At 41.0% G+C, this 18,321-nt stretch overlaps 1 protein-coding gene across 1 annotated transcript in view; it reads left to right on the top strand.

The window, feature by feature from the left end:
• The window catches only part of LOC106591327 (transmembrane protein 235), a 60,629-nt gene extending 49,948 nt beyond the window's left edge, over window positions 1-10,681 (top strand). The window contains exon 4 of the mRNA XM_045719826.1: window positions 9,531-10,681. Coding sequence (XP_045575782.1) covers window positions 9,531-9,763 — 233 coding nt within the window. The 3' untranslated portion in view covers window positions 9,764-10,681. The remainder of the gene's footprint in view (window positions 1-9,530) is intronic.
• The last annotated feature ends 7,640 nt before the right edge of the window (window positions 10,682-18,321 follow it).

Consider the following 18,321-nt stretch of genomic DNA (forward strand, 5'->3'; position numbering starts at 1 on the left):
TACATTGTGTTGTTTAAGTGTTCCCTTTATTTTTTTGAGCAGTGTATATAATATATTAATATAATAATATGACAATATATGCCATTTAGCAGACACTTTTATCCAAAGCGACTTACAGTCATGCGTGGATACATTTTACGTACAGTATGGTAAATGTGTCCCAATTTGAAGCGGGTACTGTATTCCAAGACTATAAAACACAGAGGCTGTTCACTCATAGTGTACCTCTCTCCTTCTGTTTGTTCCTCTGAGATTCGGTAGCTGTTTTTATTTTTTATCACTAAAACAATTATAATCCCCTTTGAAACCAGTAACAACAATCCACAGCTGAAATAGAAGCTACAGAGGCACTTAATGTGACACATTAGTCTTCATTTGCAGGCCTAACGTGTTGTTATTGTCCATGCAGGAGTCTACCTGCAGGGGAAAACTGGTTGCCCATTGTGGATATACATGTGGATTTGTTTTTCAGTGTACATCAATCAACATTTGTTTTCCTGCTTGTGGCTACGGTGTCCACCACAACAACCTCCCGTCCTCCAGAGGGAGAGGCTGTTCAGTATGAGCACCACGTACTGTAGTTATCTCCGTCCTGTTTACCGTAGTAATAGCCCTACCATCTCCTGAGCCCACACCTGTGCTCACATCTGACTTTACTCAAATTCTCATTATGCCAGTCTCCCAACAGACCCTAAAACAGTCTGGCTCAGTGGGAAGCTAGGGTGCATATTAGAACAGAGGACACTGGACATTAGAAGTGATCTAGAGCCAGATCTGTTCGAGAGTTAGTTCTAGAGCTAGATCTGTTCTAGAGCCAGATATGTTTTAGAGTCCGTTCTAGAGCTGGATCTATTCTAGTCAGATCTGTTTTAGAGTCAGTTCTAGAGCTAGATCTGTTCTAGAGACAGATATGTTTTAGAGTCAGTTCTAGAGCTAGATCTGTTCTAGAGCCAGATATGTTTTAGAGTCAGTTCTAGAGCTGGATCTATTCTAGTCAGATCTGTTCTAGAGTCAGTTCTAGAGCTAGATCTGTTCTAGAGTCAGATATGTTTTAGAGTCAGTTCTAGAGCTGGATCTATTCTAGTCAGATCTGTTCTAGAGTCAGTTCTAGAGCTAGATCTGTTCTAGAGACAGATATGTTTTAGAGTCAGTTCTAGAGCTAGATCTGTTCTAGAGCCAGATATGTTTTAGAGTCAGTTCTAGAGCTGGATCTATTCTAGTCAGATCTGTTCTAGAGTCAGTTCTAGAGCTAGATCTGTTCTAGAGACAGATACGTTTTAGAGTCAGTTCTAGAGCTAGATTTGTTCTAGAGCCAGATATGTCTCTGTTCTAATATCCACACTAGCTTCCCACTTAGTATTCATAGTTCATGAACTATGACGCAATGTATTGGGCATCCATTGTAAGTGTTGTGCTAGTATGGACGTGAGAACATCACCCTCAGGACATGGAGTTGTTGCTTTTCTCAGTCACAAATGATTATTACCATAGGTCCTGGTCATTGGCTAACATGCCCAAACACATACATTACAAGACATTGTTTCCAATCAATCAGATCTTTGGTCTTGTATGTTTTTGTGTCTGTCCAGTCTCTCATGGGAACGTTTGTGACAAACTTTTGAGGTGTGCTACAAATACTCTTACCCACAATGAAACAGTGTCTAAAACCCACAAACACTCTTACCCACAATGAAACGGTGTCTAAAACCCACAAACACTCTTACCCACAAGGAAATTATATTTAAAAAAATCTTCAAGATCTGTCAAATTGGTTGTTGATCATTGCTAGACAACCATTTTCATTTTATTTTTTCATTTTCATTTTCAAGCTTCAATGCCATACAACTCTCCTTCCGTGGCCTCCAAGTGCTCTTAAATGCAAGTAAAACTAAATGCATGCTCTTCAACCGATTGCTGCCCGCAACCTGCCCGCCCGTCCAGCATCACTACTCTGGACGGGTCTGACTTAGAATATGTGGACAACTACAAATACCTAGGTGTCTGGTTAGACTGTAAACTCTCCTTCCAGACTCGCATTAAACATCTCCAATCCAAAATTAAATCTAGAATCAGCTTCCTATTTCGCAACAAAGCATCCTTCACTCATGCTGCCAAACATACCCTCGTAAAACGGACCATCCTACCGATCCTCGACTTCGGCAATGTCATTTACAAAATAACCTCCAACACTCTACTCAACAAATTGGATGCAGTCTATCACAGTGCCATCCGTTTTGTCACCAAAGCCCCATATACTACCCACCACTGCGACCTGTATGCTCTTGTTGGCTGGCCCTCGCTTCATACTCATCGCCAAACCCATTGGCTCCAGGTCATCTACAAGTCTCTGCTAGGTAAAGCCCCACCTTATCTCAGGTCACTGGTCACCATAGCAGCACCCACCCCTAGCACGCGCTCCAGCAGGCATATCTCACTGGTCACCCCCAAAGCCAATTCTTCCTTTGGCCGCCTCTCCTTCCAGTTCTCTGCTGCCAATGACTGGAATCTCTGAAGCTGGAGACTCTTACCTCCCTCACTAGCTTTAAGCACCAGCTGTCAGAGCAACTCACAGATCACTGCACCTGTACATAGCTCATCTGTAAATAGCCCATCCAATCTACCTCATCCCCATACTGTATTTATTTATTTATCTTGCTCCTTTGCACCCTAGTATCTCTACTTGCACATTCATCTTCTGCACATCCTACCATTCCAGTGTTTAATAGCTATATTGTAATTACTTCGCCACCATGGCCTATTTATTGCCTTACCTCTCTTATCCTACCTCATTTGCACATGCTGTATATAGATTTTTCTACTATATTATTGATTGTATGTTTGTTTATTCCATGTGAAACTCTGTGTTGTTGTATGTGTCGAACTGCTTTGCTTTATCTTGGCCAGGTCGCAGTTGCAAATGAGAACTTGTTCTCAACTAGCCTACCTGGTTAAATAAAGGTGACTTTTTTTTTTTTAAGATATGAGTCAAAACTGTAACTCGGCCACATGAACATGAACATTCACTATCTTCTTGGTAAGCAACTCCAGTGTAGATTTCTCCTCACGTTTTAGGTTATTGTTCTGCTGAAAGGGGTATTCATCTCCCAGTGTGGTGGAAAGCAGACTTGACCAGGTTTTCCTCTAGGATTGTTCCTGCACTTAGCTCCATCCTGTTTCTTTTTATCCTGAAAAACTCCCCAGTCCTAAGCAATTACAAGCATACCCATAACATGATGCAACCACCACTATGCTTTAAAATATGGAGAGTGGTACTCAGTAATGTGTTGTATTGGATTTGTCCCAAACATAGCACTTTGCATTCAGGACAAAAAGTTAATTGCTTGGGCACATTTTTTGCAGCATTTACTTTAGTGCCTTGTATTTATTCTGTACATGCTTCCGTCTTTTCACTCTGTCAATTAGGTTAGTATTGTGAAGTAACTACAATGTTGTTGATCAATTCTCAGTTTTCTCCTATCACAGCCATTAAACTATGCAACTGTTTTAATGTCACCATTGGCCTCATGGTGAAATCCCAGAACGGTTTCCTTCCTCTCTGGCAACTGAGTTAGGAAGGAAGCCTGTATCTTTGTAATGACTGAGTGCATTGATACACCATCCAAAGTGTATTTTTTATCCATCTACCAATAGGTGTCCTAGTTTGCTAGGGATTGGAAAATCTCTGTGGTCTTTGTAGTTGAAGCTGTGTTTGAAATTCATGTTAAACACCCTTATTGCACACAGAGTGAGTCCATGGAACTTATTATGTGACTTCTAAAGAACATTTTTACTTCAGAACGTATTTAGGCTTGCCATAACAAAGGGGTTGAATACTTATTGACTGAATACATTTAAGCTTTTCATTTTTAATTAATTGGTAAACATGTAGAAAAACATATTTCCATTTTGAAATTATGGGGTATTGTGTGTAGGCCAGTGAGCAAAAATCTCAAATTAATCAATTTTAAATTCAGGCTGCAACATAACAAAATTTGGAAACAGTAAAAGGGTGTAAATACTTTCTGAAGGCACTGTAAATATACATTTAACATTACCCCCAGGACAGTGAGGACACTTCACATAATGACTTTCCCAGAATCAAAGAAAAAGAAGCACTCGGATCTCTGCAATGACCCTTGAGGTTTATTACGGATAAACAGACAGGCTTACATCTGTTAGGGACACACAGGCAAGCTCATGTTTCTGTGTGTCAGACTTCTCCCTCAGGGCCATGACATTCTCTTGTGACTGACAAGTATATCTATTTGACAAGTATATCTAAGTATATCTAATGTTTTTCGTAATCTGAAGAGTTTGAATCTTGAGAAGTGTCATGTCTAAATCTAAATCTAATTACGCTTCAATAAAATAGAAAGATTACTTTATCCTATCCCAGGTATTCCTTAAAGAGGTGGGGTTTCAGGGGTTTCAGGTGTCTCCGGAAGGTGGTGATTGACTCCGCTGTCCTGGTGTCATGAGGGAGCTTGTTCCACCATTGGAGTGCCAGAGCAGCGAACAGTTTTGACTGGGCTGAGCACGAACTGAGCTTCTGCAGAGGTAGGGGGGCCAGCAGGCCAGAGGTGGATGAACGCAGTGCCCTTGTTTGGGTGTAGGGACGGATCAGAGTCTGAAGGTACGGAGGTGCCGTTCCCCTCACAGCTCCGTAGGCAAGCACCATGGTCTTGTAGCAGATGCGAGCTTCAACTGGAAGCCAGTGGAGTGTGCGGAGGAGCGGGGTGAACCTGAGAGAACAAGGGAAGGTTGAACACCAGACGGGCTGCGGCGTTCTGGATGAGTTGTAGGGGTTTAATGGCACAGGCAGGGAGCCCAGCCAACAGCGAGTTGCAGTAATCCAGACGGGAGATGACAAGTGCCTGGATTAGGACCTGCGCCGCTTCCTGTGTAAGGCAGGGTCGTACTCTGCGAATGTTGTAGAGCATGAACCTACAGGATCGGGTCACCGCCTTGATGTTAGCGGAGAACGACAGGGTGTTGTCCAGGGTCACGCCAAGGCTCTTAGCGCTCTGGGAGGAGGACACAATGGAGTCAACCGTGATGGCGAGATCATGGAGGAAGAGCAGCTCCGTCTTGCCGAGGTTCAGCTTGAGGTGGTGATCCATCATCCACACTGATATGTCTGCCAGACATGCAGAGATGCGATTCGCCACCTGGTTATCAGAAGGGGGAAAGGAGAAGATTAATTGTGTGTCGTCTGCGTAGCAATGATAGGAGAGACCATGTGAGGATATGACAGAGCCAAGTGACTTGGTGTATAGCGAGAATATGAGAGGGCCTAGAACTGAGCCCTGGGAGACACCAGTGGTGAGAGCACGTGGTGCGGAGACAGATTCTCACCACGCCACCTGGTAGGAGCAACCTGTCAGGTAGGACGCAATCCAAGAGTGAGCCGCGCCGGAGATGCCCAACTCGGAAAGGGTGGAGAGGAGGATCAGATGGTTCACAGTATCAAAGGCAGCAGATAGGTCTAGAAGGATGAGAGCAGAGGAGAGAGAGTTAGCTTTAGCAGTGCGGAGAGCCTCCGTGACACAGAGAAGAGCAGTCTCAGTTGAATGACCAGTCTTGAAACCTGACTGATTTGGATCAAGAAGGTCATTCTGAGAGAGATAGCAAGAGAGCTGGCCAAGGACAGCACGCTCAAGAGGTTTGGAGAGAAAAGAAAGAAGGAATACTGGTCTGTAGTTGTTGACATCGGGGGGATCGAGTGTAGGTCAGAATCAGAATCACCTTAATTCGCCAGGCACATTTAGATTCACATGCTCAAAATTGTACTTGGTGATATGGTGCTGCTAGAGACAGACAGTTTACACAAAGTTGACATATATTATATTCAAGTAGGTTAAATAAAAATAAATAAAGAAAAGGTAGAGTGAACATAGACTATAAGAGAGCTATATGAGGTAAGTTCATCAATGTCTATACAGTCTATCATAAATACAAAAATCTTTTTGTTTCCATGTTGTATTTGTATGTATTTTGTATGTGTATTATAATTCAACTACTGTTTGCACTGTAACTGTGGAAAAAAACGATACAAATACTTTTGAAAAATAAAAAAGTCAAAATCATGGATGTACCAATCACGGATTGCCCCTTTAACACCTTGTGACATGTTCAGGTTATGATCTGTTGTAAAGTTAGACGTTTTCAGAAAACACCTCCCTCTACTTGATTATTCAGCTCATAGTCCAGGTAATTAGGGCTATGAGCTGAGCGTGAAATTAGATCAAGTCTGGAATTTAGATGGGCATTTAAAAAGCCAGGCTTTTCTAATAAGGGGCACAGATGTTTGTAAATGGACAATCATTCTAGCTTTTTGTACCCCTTGAATGTCTGTTCTTTGTTCGTGTGTAAATGCTATTTTGTCTGTGTGTTAAAGTCATTATGACATTGGACTAGTTGTTTCATGTATTGCATTTACAGCTGCACCATCGAGAGCATCCTGACCAGTTGCATCACTGCCTGGTATGGCAACTTCTCGGCATTTGACCATAAGGCGCTACAGAGGGTAGTGCGTACGGCCCAGTACATCACTGGGGCCAAGCTTCCAGCCATCCAGGACCTCTATAATAGGCGGTGTCAGAGGAAAGCCCAAAAAATTGGCAGAGACTCCAGTCACCCAAGTCATAGACTGTTCTCTCTGCTACTGTACGGCAAGCAGTACCGGAGCGCCAAGTCTAGGACTAAAAGGCTCCTTAACAGCTTCTACCCCCAGCCATAAGACTGCTGAACAATTAATCAAATGGCCACCAGACTATTTACGTTGACCCCCCCCCCATTTGTTTTGTACACTTCTGCTACTCACTGTTTATTATCTATGCATAGTCACTTCACCCCTACCTACATGTACAAATGACCTCTAACCTGTACCCCCGCACTATGACTCAGTACCGGTACCCCCTGTGTATAGCCACGTTATTGTTATTTTATTGTGTTACTTTTAATTATTTTTTACTTTAGTATATTTGGTAAATATTTTCTTAACTCTTCTTGAACTGCACTGTTGGTTAAGGGCTTGTAAGTAAGCATTTCATGGTGTTAGGTTCTTATTTTCCAGAGTAAATAACTCACGGACACTAGAGAAGCTTTAACCAAGTTTAATTCTTCCCAAAGGTTCTGTACAGCTGGATTCAGACAACCCAACACTTCTCCCATCCAGATATATATATCCCAGTTAAGACACTCCTCCTTCTCTCCAATCTTTATATCTTACGGTTTAACAGGAAAAGAGTAACAAGATCCCAAACCCTTATTACTCCCTTCAGGTGACCTGTCCTCACCTCCTGACCTCAACCCCTCCTTCATCTAATCCATAGATGTCCATCTGTCTTTCCTGTATCAACACGGTGCTCTGCTCCCGTCCCCAACACATTCCAACACATTCCACAGCTATCTGTCTTTCTACAGATATTCTATGCTTCTTCTCTATCATTTATTTTATATCTCAATGTTCAAAATGTCGAATCCAACAACGGTAAGGTCTACACTTGCTGTATTCGGCACATGTGACAAATAAAGTTTGATTTGATTTGAACTGAAGATAAAGAACATGATGAGGATGTATACAGACTGTGTACCAGAAGGCACCCTATTCCCTACATAGTACACTACTTTTGACCAGAGGTCTATTGGTCCTTGTCAAAAAGTAGTGCACTATATAGGGAATAGGATGCCATTTGGGACACTGACAGAGAGATTGAGAGGACGTTGAGATGTTTGCAAACATTTTCCTCATAACTAGATTATAATAATGTTGACACAGCGTGAAAAGCCCATCTAGCTGGGATTACATCATCTCCATCAGATCGTTATACTTTAACTAAATGCATCAATTATGTATTATACCTCACAGGGTATAGTTAAAAACGGATTGGGTAAATAGGTTGAATTCCATGGATAGTAGTAGTGGGTTTCTGTGGACAACAAGCTTGAACAAGATAGCTCTATGATGGTAATCCTGACCTCGGTGGTCTCCATTGGAAAATGGAGGAAACAACGAACAAAGCCTGCGGTTGTCATAGTGCCTGTTTGTCTTTTGTTTATGGGAAAACAACTAGACTGTGGGTATACTGTGGAATTGAGTGTTGAGATGTCTGAGATATTAGCTCAGCGGTCGAGAGATTGTCTCATGAATCATTTGCTTTTGCCCTCACAGCTATAACAGGTCTTATACTGTAGTAACAGATGGGGATTTGTAACCTCACTCCCCAGCTTGAAGTGCATCTAGCCATGCTGCTGAATTTATAGCTGTTCACTAGTGTAGTTGGCTAAGACGTTATCAAGGAAGGCGGTCAGGTGTGTTTGTGAGGCAGTGGTCCAGGGTTCTAGTCTTGAGCTGAGCTTGTTAGGGATGAAGTGGTTTAGCTAAGTAAGCACAGTGATATCCGTCACACTTACTATGACTGCGGTATGTGGTTTTCTTACCAACCTTAGTTGAATGCACTGACCAGAAGGTCAGAATACTGATAATTACAACTCTGAGGTCAAGACTAGATAACTGTTAGAATAATTTGATATCTTGATGATAATAATCAATAATCAATTTGCCTTGACTAATGCCCAAGGTTTGTAAGACAATGGGTTAAATAATTAGGCAAGGACTCAGCTTTCTGCAAAAGGTTTCTGTAGCTTTATTCAGAGAACGTTCTGAGGTCAGGATAACAAAACAGTCATTTTATAGTTCTTGCTTACTTACGCACATGCATTTACACACAAACTGTTGGTGACCTGCATCCCCCATTGACTTCCCACACTGTTTATCACTATCTAGCTCAGCCTGTTCCTTTCCCTCAAGGTTAGGAACCCCTTGAAGTTTTACTCCCTTTACCATCTGGCTCCTGCCCTCTTGGGCCCACTAAATACTCACACACATTTATTTCCCTCTACAGCCTCTACTAGATTTTCTGGGACTAATCGGACTAATCGATCACTACATTGATCATTACATTGATTATTCATTAACCATGCTGTATGACTAATAATTCATCATGGTTTATTGATTCATTTACCTTTATTAGATAATTCTCTTATCAATAACCTTGTACATTTTGTTGCATGACAGCTGTGTGCTAATACCTCTAGCAGATCTCAAATGTCTTTTCCCACAATCCTCTCACCTCACCTCCTCTTGAAACCTATTGGAAGAGATGGTCCGAGGGGAGGGACCTCAGATCTTCTCCAATGCTTTGTTATGCATCCAACATAATCATGATAAATGATAAATACATATCAAATCCGGAAACTCCCAAGAGTCAATCTATAATTAGAACAATGAAGGAAGTACTTGATCATTCACTGTATTTGAGTAACTTGGATTCAATCCAATGCACGTTCTAGAGCAGCGAACTAGGCAGCTTTTGGCGGAGATCGCATTCATGGTAAATACTGCAGATGATGGCAAAAACGTGAATTAACTTTAAAAAGTGCATTGTCAGCTGTCTAGTGTGCTGCTCTATAATGTGCCTTTGATTGAATCCCGGCCAAACTTTGACTATCTGTCTGTATCCATCCAGGTCTCTTCACCCTTTCCGGGTTGAGCGTTTACGTCAACTACTGCCAACGGGCTCGGGAGCTGTTGGAACCTGAGATTCTGGCCAGCGTCCATGTGTCCTATGGCTGGTCGTTGGGTTTGGCCTGTCTCTCCTTCAGCCTGGAGGTGACCGCAGGCCTGCTGCTGATGCTGGCTGCACGTATGGCCCATCTCATGGGACATGACCATGGAGTCACCATTATCGCCATGGCCTGAAGAGGGAAAGAGAAAGGACTGAAACTGGAAGGGACTTCTGGAAGGGTCCATTCAGAATCAGTCATTTTCATTCTCTGTTGCCAAACATTTTAAAATGTTTTCTGTTGCGTGCCCTAATGAACACAACCCCTGACTGTGACCACTGATCAAACTCCCCAGTGCATTGCAACTCCAAAGGACTGACTTGGATGTTGCATGTTCTAGCTTTCTCCTCTGAGCTACTGGTCCATATTAGGACAGTCTCAGAGGCAAAAGAACTTGGCTCCACAATTCATCCCTCTCTGGACACATGGTCTCATTATTGGTGGCAGCAGCTCTATTTTGCTAATTGAAAGATATTTGCAAGGCTCCAATCATACACACGGACACACAACAATACACTCTTTCTGGCAATATTACATAGCAAATCACTAGATTCGAATGCTGAAAAAGAGAAATGCTTTCGCATCCTCAATGGCTGGAGGGCAACAGCAGTTAATAATGCTTCAATTACTTAGCACCTCTATTTCCTCTTTGGTTTCCTCAGGGTGCACAGCCCAGAAGCTACTTTCAGCACATTCCATACATTGTCACAATCTACTAATTTATTAATGTTGTGGCTCTTTGCTAATCAATGAGTTGTTGTGAGATGAAAAAAGACACAACGTTAATCACTAGGACATTATTGCAGTAGGGAAGTTTGGTTTTGGTTTCTCAATCCACTTGTCTCTATAATTGTGTATCGTAATGATAATAGGCATTGTAGAATTTAATTTTGAAAAAAGGAAATTATCCAAGTTTCAAAATGCTTTAAGCTAATTATTGTCTAGTAGGCAGATGCCTGCCTTGTACTTGCATCATGGCAGTCTTATGTGTGTTTGTGTTATGTTCCAACTCCTTTCAAACCTTGCTACAGTAACATTAAATCATACTGACTATGAGGGCTAACAAAGGAAATTGGTTTGTTGTGTATGCCGCACCACATTCTAAATGACCCTAACATATACGCAACTCCTCACCCTCACAATGTAGAACAATGATCATTAGTCTGAAATACTGGCTCAGTGGGCTATTTTAGTCCCACACACAGTAGCTGCCCTCACTCACAAGTTCCCCTGGGTTTTCCACCTGCCAATAGTGCCAAAGGTCAATTGCATACCAGTAGTAATAAAGGACTAAAAACAGGTTCATAAAACCAACCAATCTGCAGAGAGAGATCAGCTACTGTATGTACCAGAAACAAAAACCTTCCTAAAGAGAGAGATCAGCTACTGTATGTACCAGAAACAAAAACCTTCCTAAAGAGAGTGATCAGCTACTGTAAGTACCAGAAACAAAAACCTTCCTAAAGAGAGAGATCAGCTACTGTATGTACCAGAAACAAAAACCTTCCTAAAGAGAGAGATCAGCTACTGTAAGTACCAGAAACAAAAACCTTCCTAAAGAGAGAGATCAGCTACTGTAAGTACCAGAAACAAAAACCTTCCTAAAGAGAGAGATCAGCTACTGTATGTACCAGAAACAAAAACCTTCCTAAAGAGAGAGATCAGCTACTGTATGTACCAGAAACAAAAACCTTCCTAAAGAGAGAGATCAGCTACTGTATGTACCAGAAACAAAAACCTTCCTAAAGAGAGAGATCAGCTACTGTATGTACCAGAAACAAAAACCTTCCTAAAGAGAGAGATCAGCTACTGTATGTACCAGAAACAAAAACCTTCCTAAAGAGAGAGATCAGCTACTGTATGTACCAGAAACAAAAACCTTCCTAAAGAGAGAGATCAGCTACTGTATGTACCAGAAACAAAAACCTTCCTAAAGAGAGAGATCAGCTACTGTAAGTACCAGAAACAAAAACCTTCCTAAAGAGAGAGATCAGCTACTGTAAGTACCAGAAACAAAAACCTTCCTAAAGAGAGAGATCAGCTACTGTAAGTACCAGAAACAAAAACCTTCCTAAAGAGAGAGATCAGCTACTGTATGTACCAGAAACAAAAACCTTCCTAAAGAGAGAGATCAGCTACTGTATGTACCAGAAACAAAAACCTTCCTAAAGAGAGAGATCAGCTACTGTATGTACCAGAAACAAAAACCTTCCTAAAGAGAGAGATCAGCTACTGTATGTACCAGAAACAAAAACCTTCCTAAAGAGAGAGATCAGCTACTGTATGTACCAGAAACAAAAACCTTCCTAAAGAGAGAGATCAGCTACTGTATGTACCAGAAACAAAAACCTTCCTAAAGAGAGAGATCAGCAACTGTAAGTACCAGAAACAAAAACCTTCCTAAAGAGAGAGATCAGCTACTGTAAGTACCAGAAACAAAAACCTTCCTAAAGAGAGAGATCAGCTACTGTATGTACCAGAAACAAAAACCTTCCTAAAGAGAGAGATCAGCTACTGTATGTACCAGAAACAAAAACCTTCCTAAAGAGATAGATCAGCTACTGTAAGTACCAGAAACAAAAACCTTCCTAAAGAGAGAGATCAGCTACTGTATGTACCAGAAACAAAAACCTTCCTAAAGAGAGAGATCAGCTACTGTATGTACCAGAAACAAAAACCTTCCTAAAGAGAGAGATCAGCTACTGTATGTACCAGAAACAAAAGCCTTCCTAAAGAGAGAGATCAGCTACTGTATGTACCAGAAACAAAAACCTTCCTAAAGAGAGAGATCAGCTACTGTATGTACCAGAAACAAAAGCCTTCCTAAAGAGAGAGATCAGCTACTGTAAGTACCAGAAACAAAAACCTTCCTAAAGAGAGAGATCAGCTACTGTAAGTACCAGAAACAAAAACCTTCCTAAAGAGAGAGATCAGCTACTGTAAGTACCAGAAACAAAAACCTTCCTAAAGAGAGAGATCAGCTACTGTATGTACCAGAAACAAAAACCTTCCTAAAGAGAGAGATCAGCTACTGTATGTACCAGAAACAAAAACCTTCCTAAAGAGAGAGATCAGCTACTGTATGTACCAGAAACAAAAACCTTCCTAAAGAGAGAGATCAGCTACTGTATGTACCAGAAACAAAAACCTTCCTAAAGAGAGAGATCAGCTACTGTATGTACCAGAAACAAAAACCTTCCTAAAGAGAGAGATCAGCTACTGTATGTACCAGAAACAAAAACCTTCCTAAAGAGAGAGATCAGCAACTGTAAGTACCAGAAACAAAAACCTTCCTAAAGAGAGAGATCAGCTACTGTAAGTACCAGAAACAAAAACCTTCCTAAAGAGAGAGATCAGCTACTGTATGTACCAGAAACAAAAACCTTCCTAAAGAGAGAGATCAGCTACTGTATGTACCAGAAACAAAAACCTTCCTAAAGAGATAGATCAGCTACTGTAAGTACCAGAAACAAAAACCTTCCTAAAGAGAGAGATCAGCTACTGTATGTACCAGAAACAAAAACCTTCCTAAAGAGAGAGATCAGCTACTGTATGTACCAGAAACAAAAACCTTCCTAAAGAGAGAGATCAGCTACTGTATGTACCAGAAACAAAAGCCTTCCTAAAGAGAGAGATCAGCTACTGTATGTACCAGAAACAAAAACCTTCCTAAAGAGAGAGATCAGCTACTGTATGTACCAGAAACAAAAGCCTTCCTAAAGAGAGAGATCAGCTACTGTATGTACCAGAAACAAAAGCCTTCCTAAAGAGAGAGATCAGCTACTGTATGTACCAGAAACAAAAACCTTCCTAAAGAGAGAGATCAGCTACTGTATGTACCAGAAACAAAAGCCTTCCTAAAGAGAGAGATCAGCTACTGTATGTACCAGAAACAAAAGCCTTCCTAAAGAGAGAGATCAGCTACTGTATGTACCAGAAACAAAAACCTTCCTAAAGAGAGAGATCAGCTACTGTATGTACCAGAAACAAAAGCCTTCCTAAAGAGAGAGATCAGCTACTGTATGTACCAGAAACAAAAACCTTCCTAAAGAGAGAGATCAGCTACTGTATGTACCAGAAACAAAAGCCTTCCTAAAGAGAGAGAGCAGATGCAGGTTGAGAGAGATGACCAGACAAGCTCTCTGTGCTAGGTGAGTTATAAACCCTGAGAAATTAGTTAAATGTCATAAAAGTTGTGTCCATGTGGGTGTTTTCTCATCAACAGATCAACCTTCTCAACAGGGACGGAGTAATTTGGAATCCAGTTTGTACTTCATCTCTATTGAGGTGAAATCCTGGGATGAGAGCAGACAGGACTATCTGAGGAGAGATGCAGACCTGGTGATCATAAACAGCTGAGAGGAACAGGTGAGAGAGACAGAGAGAGACAGAGAGGAGAGGGGAGATGAGAGGAAAGGAGAGAGAGAGAGAGCTGAAGTATCATATGTGAGTGGGCAGAGTAGAAAGTCAGTGAATTATGTTCCTGATTTTTCTCTGCTATTATCAGGTATTTATCCATGCATTACACAGGCATGAATTCTAACTTTACAAAAATTACCCGGTTATCCAGAAATCCTGGTTAGAACATTGCCGGAATCATGGGGTAATTAGGGAATTTCCGGATTTTTGCAACGCTATAACGATGTCTGCTGATTTCTTCCAGTGTGTCCAGGTCCAGGAGTGAAGAACAGTGTTATCGCCTAAATAAAGCGTTAATCATTAAAAGCTACTGGACATTGGAGGTTCTCTGTATTGTTACAAGGGGAGCGGACAGTCTAATAACTATCATGGCAGGGAGGACTGTGCTGAACGATGGTCATATTCTTCTAGCCCAGAGGAAAGCTTTAGTGATACACTGTGCAGTGAATCGCACTTCTGGATCTGTGAGAAAGTATCCATCACTCAAACACCAATCCCACACAGTTCAACTGAAGTTCAACCGAAGTGAACTACATCTTACCTGGGTTTTTATTATGCTCAAACTCCTTTCAAACACTCATGTTGCAAACATTAAATTGTGTTGACTCTTGGGGCTGAAAATGGTTTCTCATACTAATTAATCACACCTTACTCACGTATCACCATGTGGAATGGCAATATGTGTGAGACTATACACTCAAAGTGACATGATAAGTGAAAACACGTTGTGGAGTATGGCTGAATCAAATGTTTATCACATGGTATACCTATAGCTATGTAGTCAGTGTGACTCATAAACCAACATAGCTATAGGCCTACAATATACTGTATGTAGTCAGTGTGACTCAGGGGCGGAAATCGCGGGGGGGACGGGGGGGACACGACCCCCCCATCCTGGGAAAAATATGATTTGTCCCCCCCAATATATCACTGAAACATAACTATGTAATTTAAATAATATTAATAATACGCAATGAAAGCAATTGTGCTGATTATAGACACTTAACAGCGCGTTTTTAAGTTTCAAAAGATTGCGACCCCCCCACCCTTTTCCTCACAATGGTTTGATCCACTGGCAAGGTAACAGAGGGGTCGTAGCCACTGTCTGAAAGGCGCTCAATGAACGTAACTGACGTGAGGTTAATCCAGTCAATCGCGCACACACACTAGCTGAATATGCACAGCTAGCGCGCAAATATTAACTATTAAGCTAGCTAGTACCTATTCCATTTATGTGGCCTCGTCAAAGATGGAATCTTTGCTATGGTCAATTTATTCCGAGATCAGCATGCAGATGACGTAAATTAGTGCTTCAAAGTCCCTGTGATAAGGTTAGCGATAAACTGATTTAACCCAGGTAGCAAAGATTATAGCAAACACCACTGAAACTGAATTGGTGTTCGCAAGCTTTGCAAATTCAGCTATTGTTGGAAGCCAGCCAATATGAAACAAACTATTAAAATTACAAAAGGTTGCAGCATATGTTGTGTAAATGGTGAACTCATACAGCTGTCAACTCTTGTCATTTTAATCCGTTTCACATTTGCTAGCTACCTTTTAGATCGAAGCCCAAATAGAATGATAAAAGATAAGATGATAGAAGCCCATCTCCTACTGTAAATAACCAACACACTGTGTGTGTGTGTGTAGCCAGCCAGCCAGGTAGAAAAATGGCAGAAAAATAAAAGACGGACATCAGAGTATTTTTCAGTACACCAAAACGCAAAGTAAGAACCCTAGTAGCCTAATATCTCAAAGACTAGTTGATAAAATGTTCATAAGAAAGAAATGAAATTCTAATGGAAATGTTTCACAATGATGTCATTAGGCAGAGCAGGCAACAGATTGCACACAGACAGCAGAGTTGGGGACAGATATGCAGGGACAGACTGGCAGAGACAGGGAGTCTCAGGTAAGTTTCTTGAGTCTTTGTTTGGCAACATTATGAAAGGTTCTCCATTTTTTTTACTTGTAAAATAGGAACATAATTGGAAAATGCCATGGATACCCCCACTCTGAACTTAAACTGGTGACTGAACTAAGATTTGTTAAAGGCAATGGTATTGCTGTTGTGAATAGTTGTGTAGTTTTGGGTACCGGTAGTTAGGAGTACGGCAAACACCTTATTTCTTTGGTTCCTCAATATACATTTACCATATTACAATGTAGGCTATGTGTTACAGCACTACTTTTGGTGTCCCCCTCAGGAATTGCTCTTGAGAAAATGTAATGTAATTGTCCCCCCCAAAGTTGATATCAGATTTTCGCCCTGGTGTGACTCATAAACCAACATAGCTATAGGCCTACCATACACTGTATGTAGTCAGTGTGACTCATAAACCTACCATATATGTAGTCAGTGTGACTCATAGACCTTCTGTACCATATATGTAGTCAGTGTGACTCATAGACGTACTATACCAAAAAATGGCATCAGTGTGACTCATAGACCTACTGTACCATATACAGTATCTGGTTAATAAATATGCTACAGCTGCAGCATTTGGCCCTGAAATTCTGTGTAAAGACCTTAATCGAATAATATGAATAAAAGTGTTTACATCCCACCAGGCAAAAATACATTGAAGCAACATTCTGTGAATGTCATCTGTCAACTCACTGACATTGAACATCAATTTGGTTAAAAACGCACAAAGTGGTCAACATACACTAATTCTCACCCGATTTTCAACAGGATTTTAAGGGTTAGTTTATTTCAAGTATTATTCATGTTTCTTGCCAACACAATTAAATATCAACCAAATGTTGAGGTTGATTCTTATGATTCTCTTTGTGTATGATAGTTTGTGGTGAATCAATTAATTAATATAAGATGTTGGTGTCTCTCAGCTTCTGTTGTTGTTTGCTGCAATGTCATGTCAGTGTAAATGCTGTCAATAGTCATGTATGTATCAATATTGTTCAGTGTCCATGTGTTAACCTAATTGTAGCATCAATGTATTCTTCTTTGAGCAGACAATCTGCCAATTGAGCAATTTTCTAATAGGGTTTTTGTCTTTGTAAATAGCAGGTGCAAACTTGGCAGAGGGAAATGTTACTCAAATCAGCAAAGCTATAAGAAAACAAAGAATCCCTCTAAGGCCGGGATTCAAACAAACATCAGAGAGCTGGTAGAACACCTCAGTTGACAATTCATAAAGGCAGTTTTCTGTGGAGATATTGGCTCCATTCAATTGTAAATTATGCCGAGTTCACGTGCTAGTCGGAACTAGGAAACTAGAAAATGTCTGCCTTGCTAACTGGTTATAGTTATACATGTGCAGCATTCAACCAGTAAGCAAGTCAGACATTTCTGAGTTTCCTAGTTCTGTCTAACACGTGAACGTGGCATATTCTGAAGTGCAGTGTGATGTCTGCACATTGTGGTTTGTTTGAATCCCGGCCTTAGTTTTTAGCCGGCATTTTACATCTGTAAAATACACTGACATTATACCCACAGTATGGCATTGGAAAAATCTTGTAAACTCTCCTTTAAAATGTTGTGAGAAGTCAGTGCAGGTTAGCATAGCGCATAAAATGCAAATATCAGCATACTATTAAGTACAAACTGGTTCTAAAGTTTGATAAATCTGACCATATAATTATGTTCAAAATGATGTACAATTACCACAGTATAAAAAGCCTAAGCTCTTGACCTTACGAGGTGGCTGGCACAAAGACAGACAGACTAATGACGCTGTAAGTTTCAACTGAATTGTAGCCAACTGTTTTAAGCCTTCTTTGGTTCTGCTCACTGGGCAAATGAAGCTTTATGCAAATAAACAATGCCTTACAACATCACAACCACAGCTTTTAAAACCCCAATTTGTTCCAAGCTCACTTAAATTAGAGAATTAAGCTTTTTTCAATATACAATGCCTTACAACAACACAACAGTATGTGTGCATTGTGCTGGTGAAACCAGATGAGGCTTATGTATAGCAATGTTTCTCCAGCCATTCCTATGGAGACACTCCTATGGTGGGCACATTTTTGGTTTAATTGAGCACCAACACATCAGATTTTACTAATCAAGGGCTAGTGCTGAGTGCTGTTAGTGCTTGGCTGTTAGTGCTGGGCTGTTAATGCTGGGATAGATCAAGAATATGCACCATCTAAGTCCCCCGGGAATGGATTAAGAAACAGGGAACCTAAGTCTTTTCACACTAGTGAGCCAAACCAAGCTGAGACAAACCAAGCTGAGACAAACCAAGCTGGTCTATGCTAAGCGGTCTGGTTACACATCCACCACAGTTGCTGGAACTGTGCTTAAAA

This window comes from Salmo salar, chromosome ssa06 (genome assembly GCF_905237065.1).
Source record: "Salmo salar chromosome ssa06, Ssal_v3.1, whole genome shotgun sequence".
Lineage (NCBI taxonomy): Eukaryota > Metazoa > Chordata > Actinopteri > Salmoniformes > Salmonidae > Salmo > Salmo salar.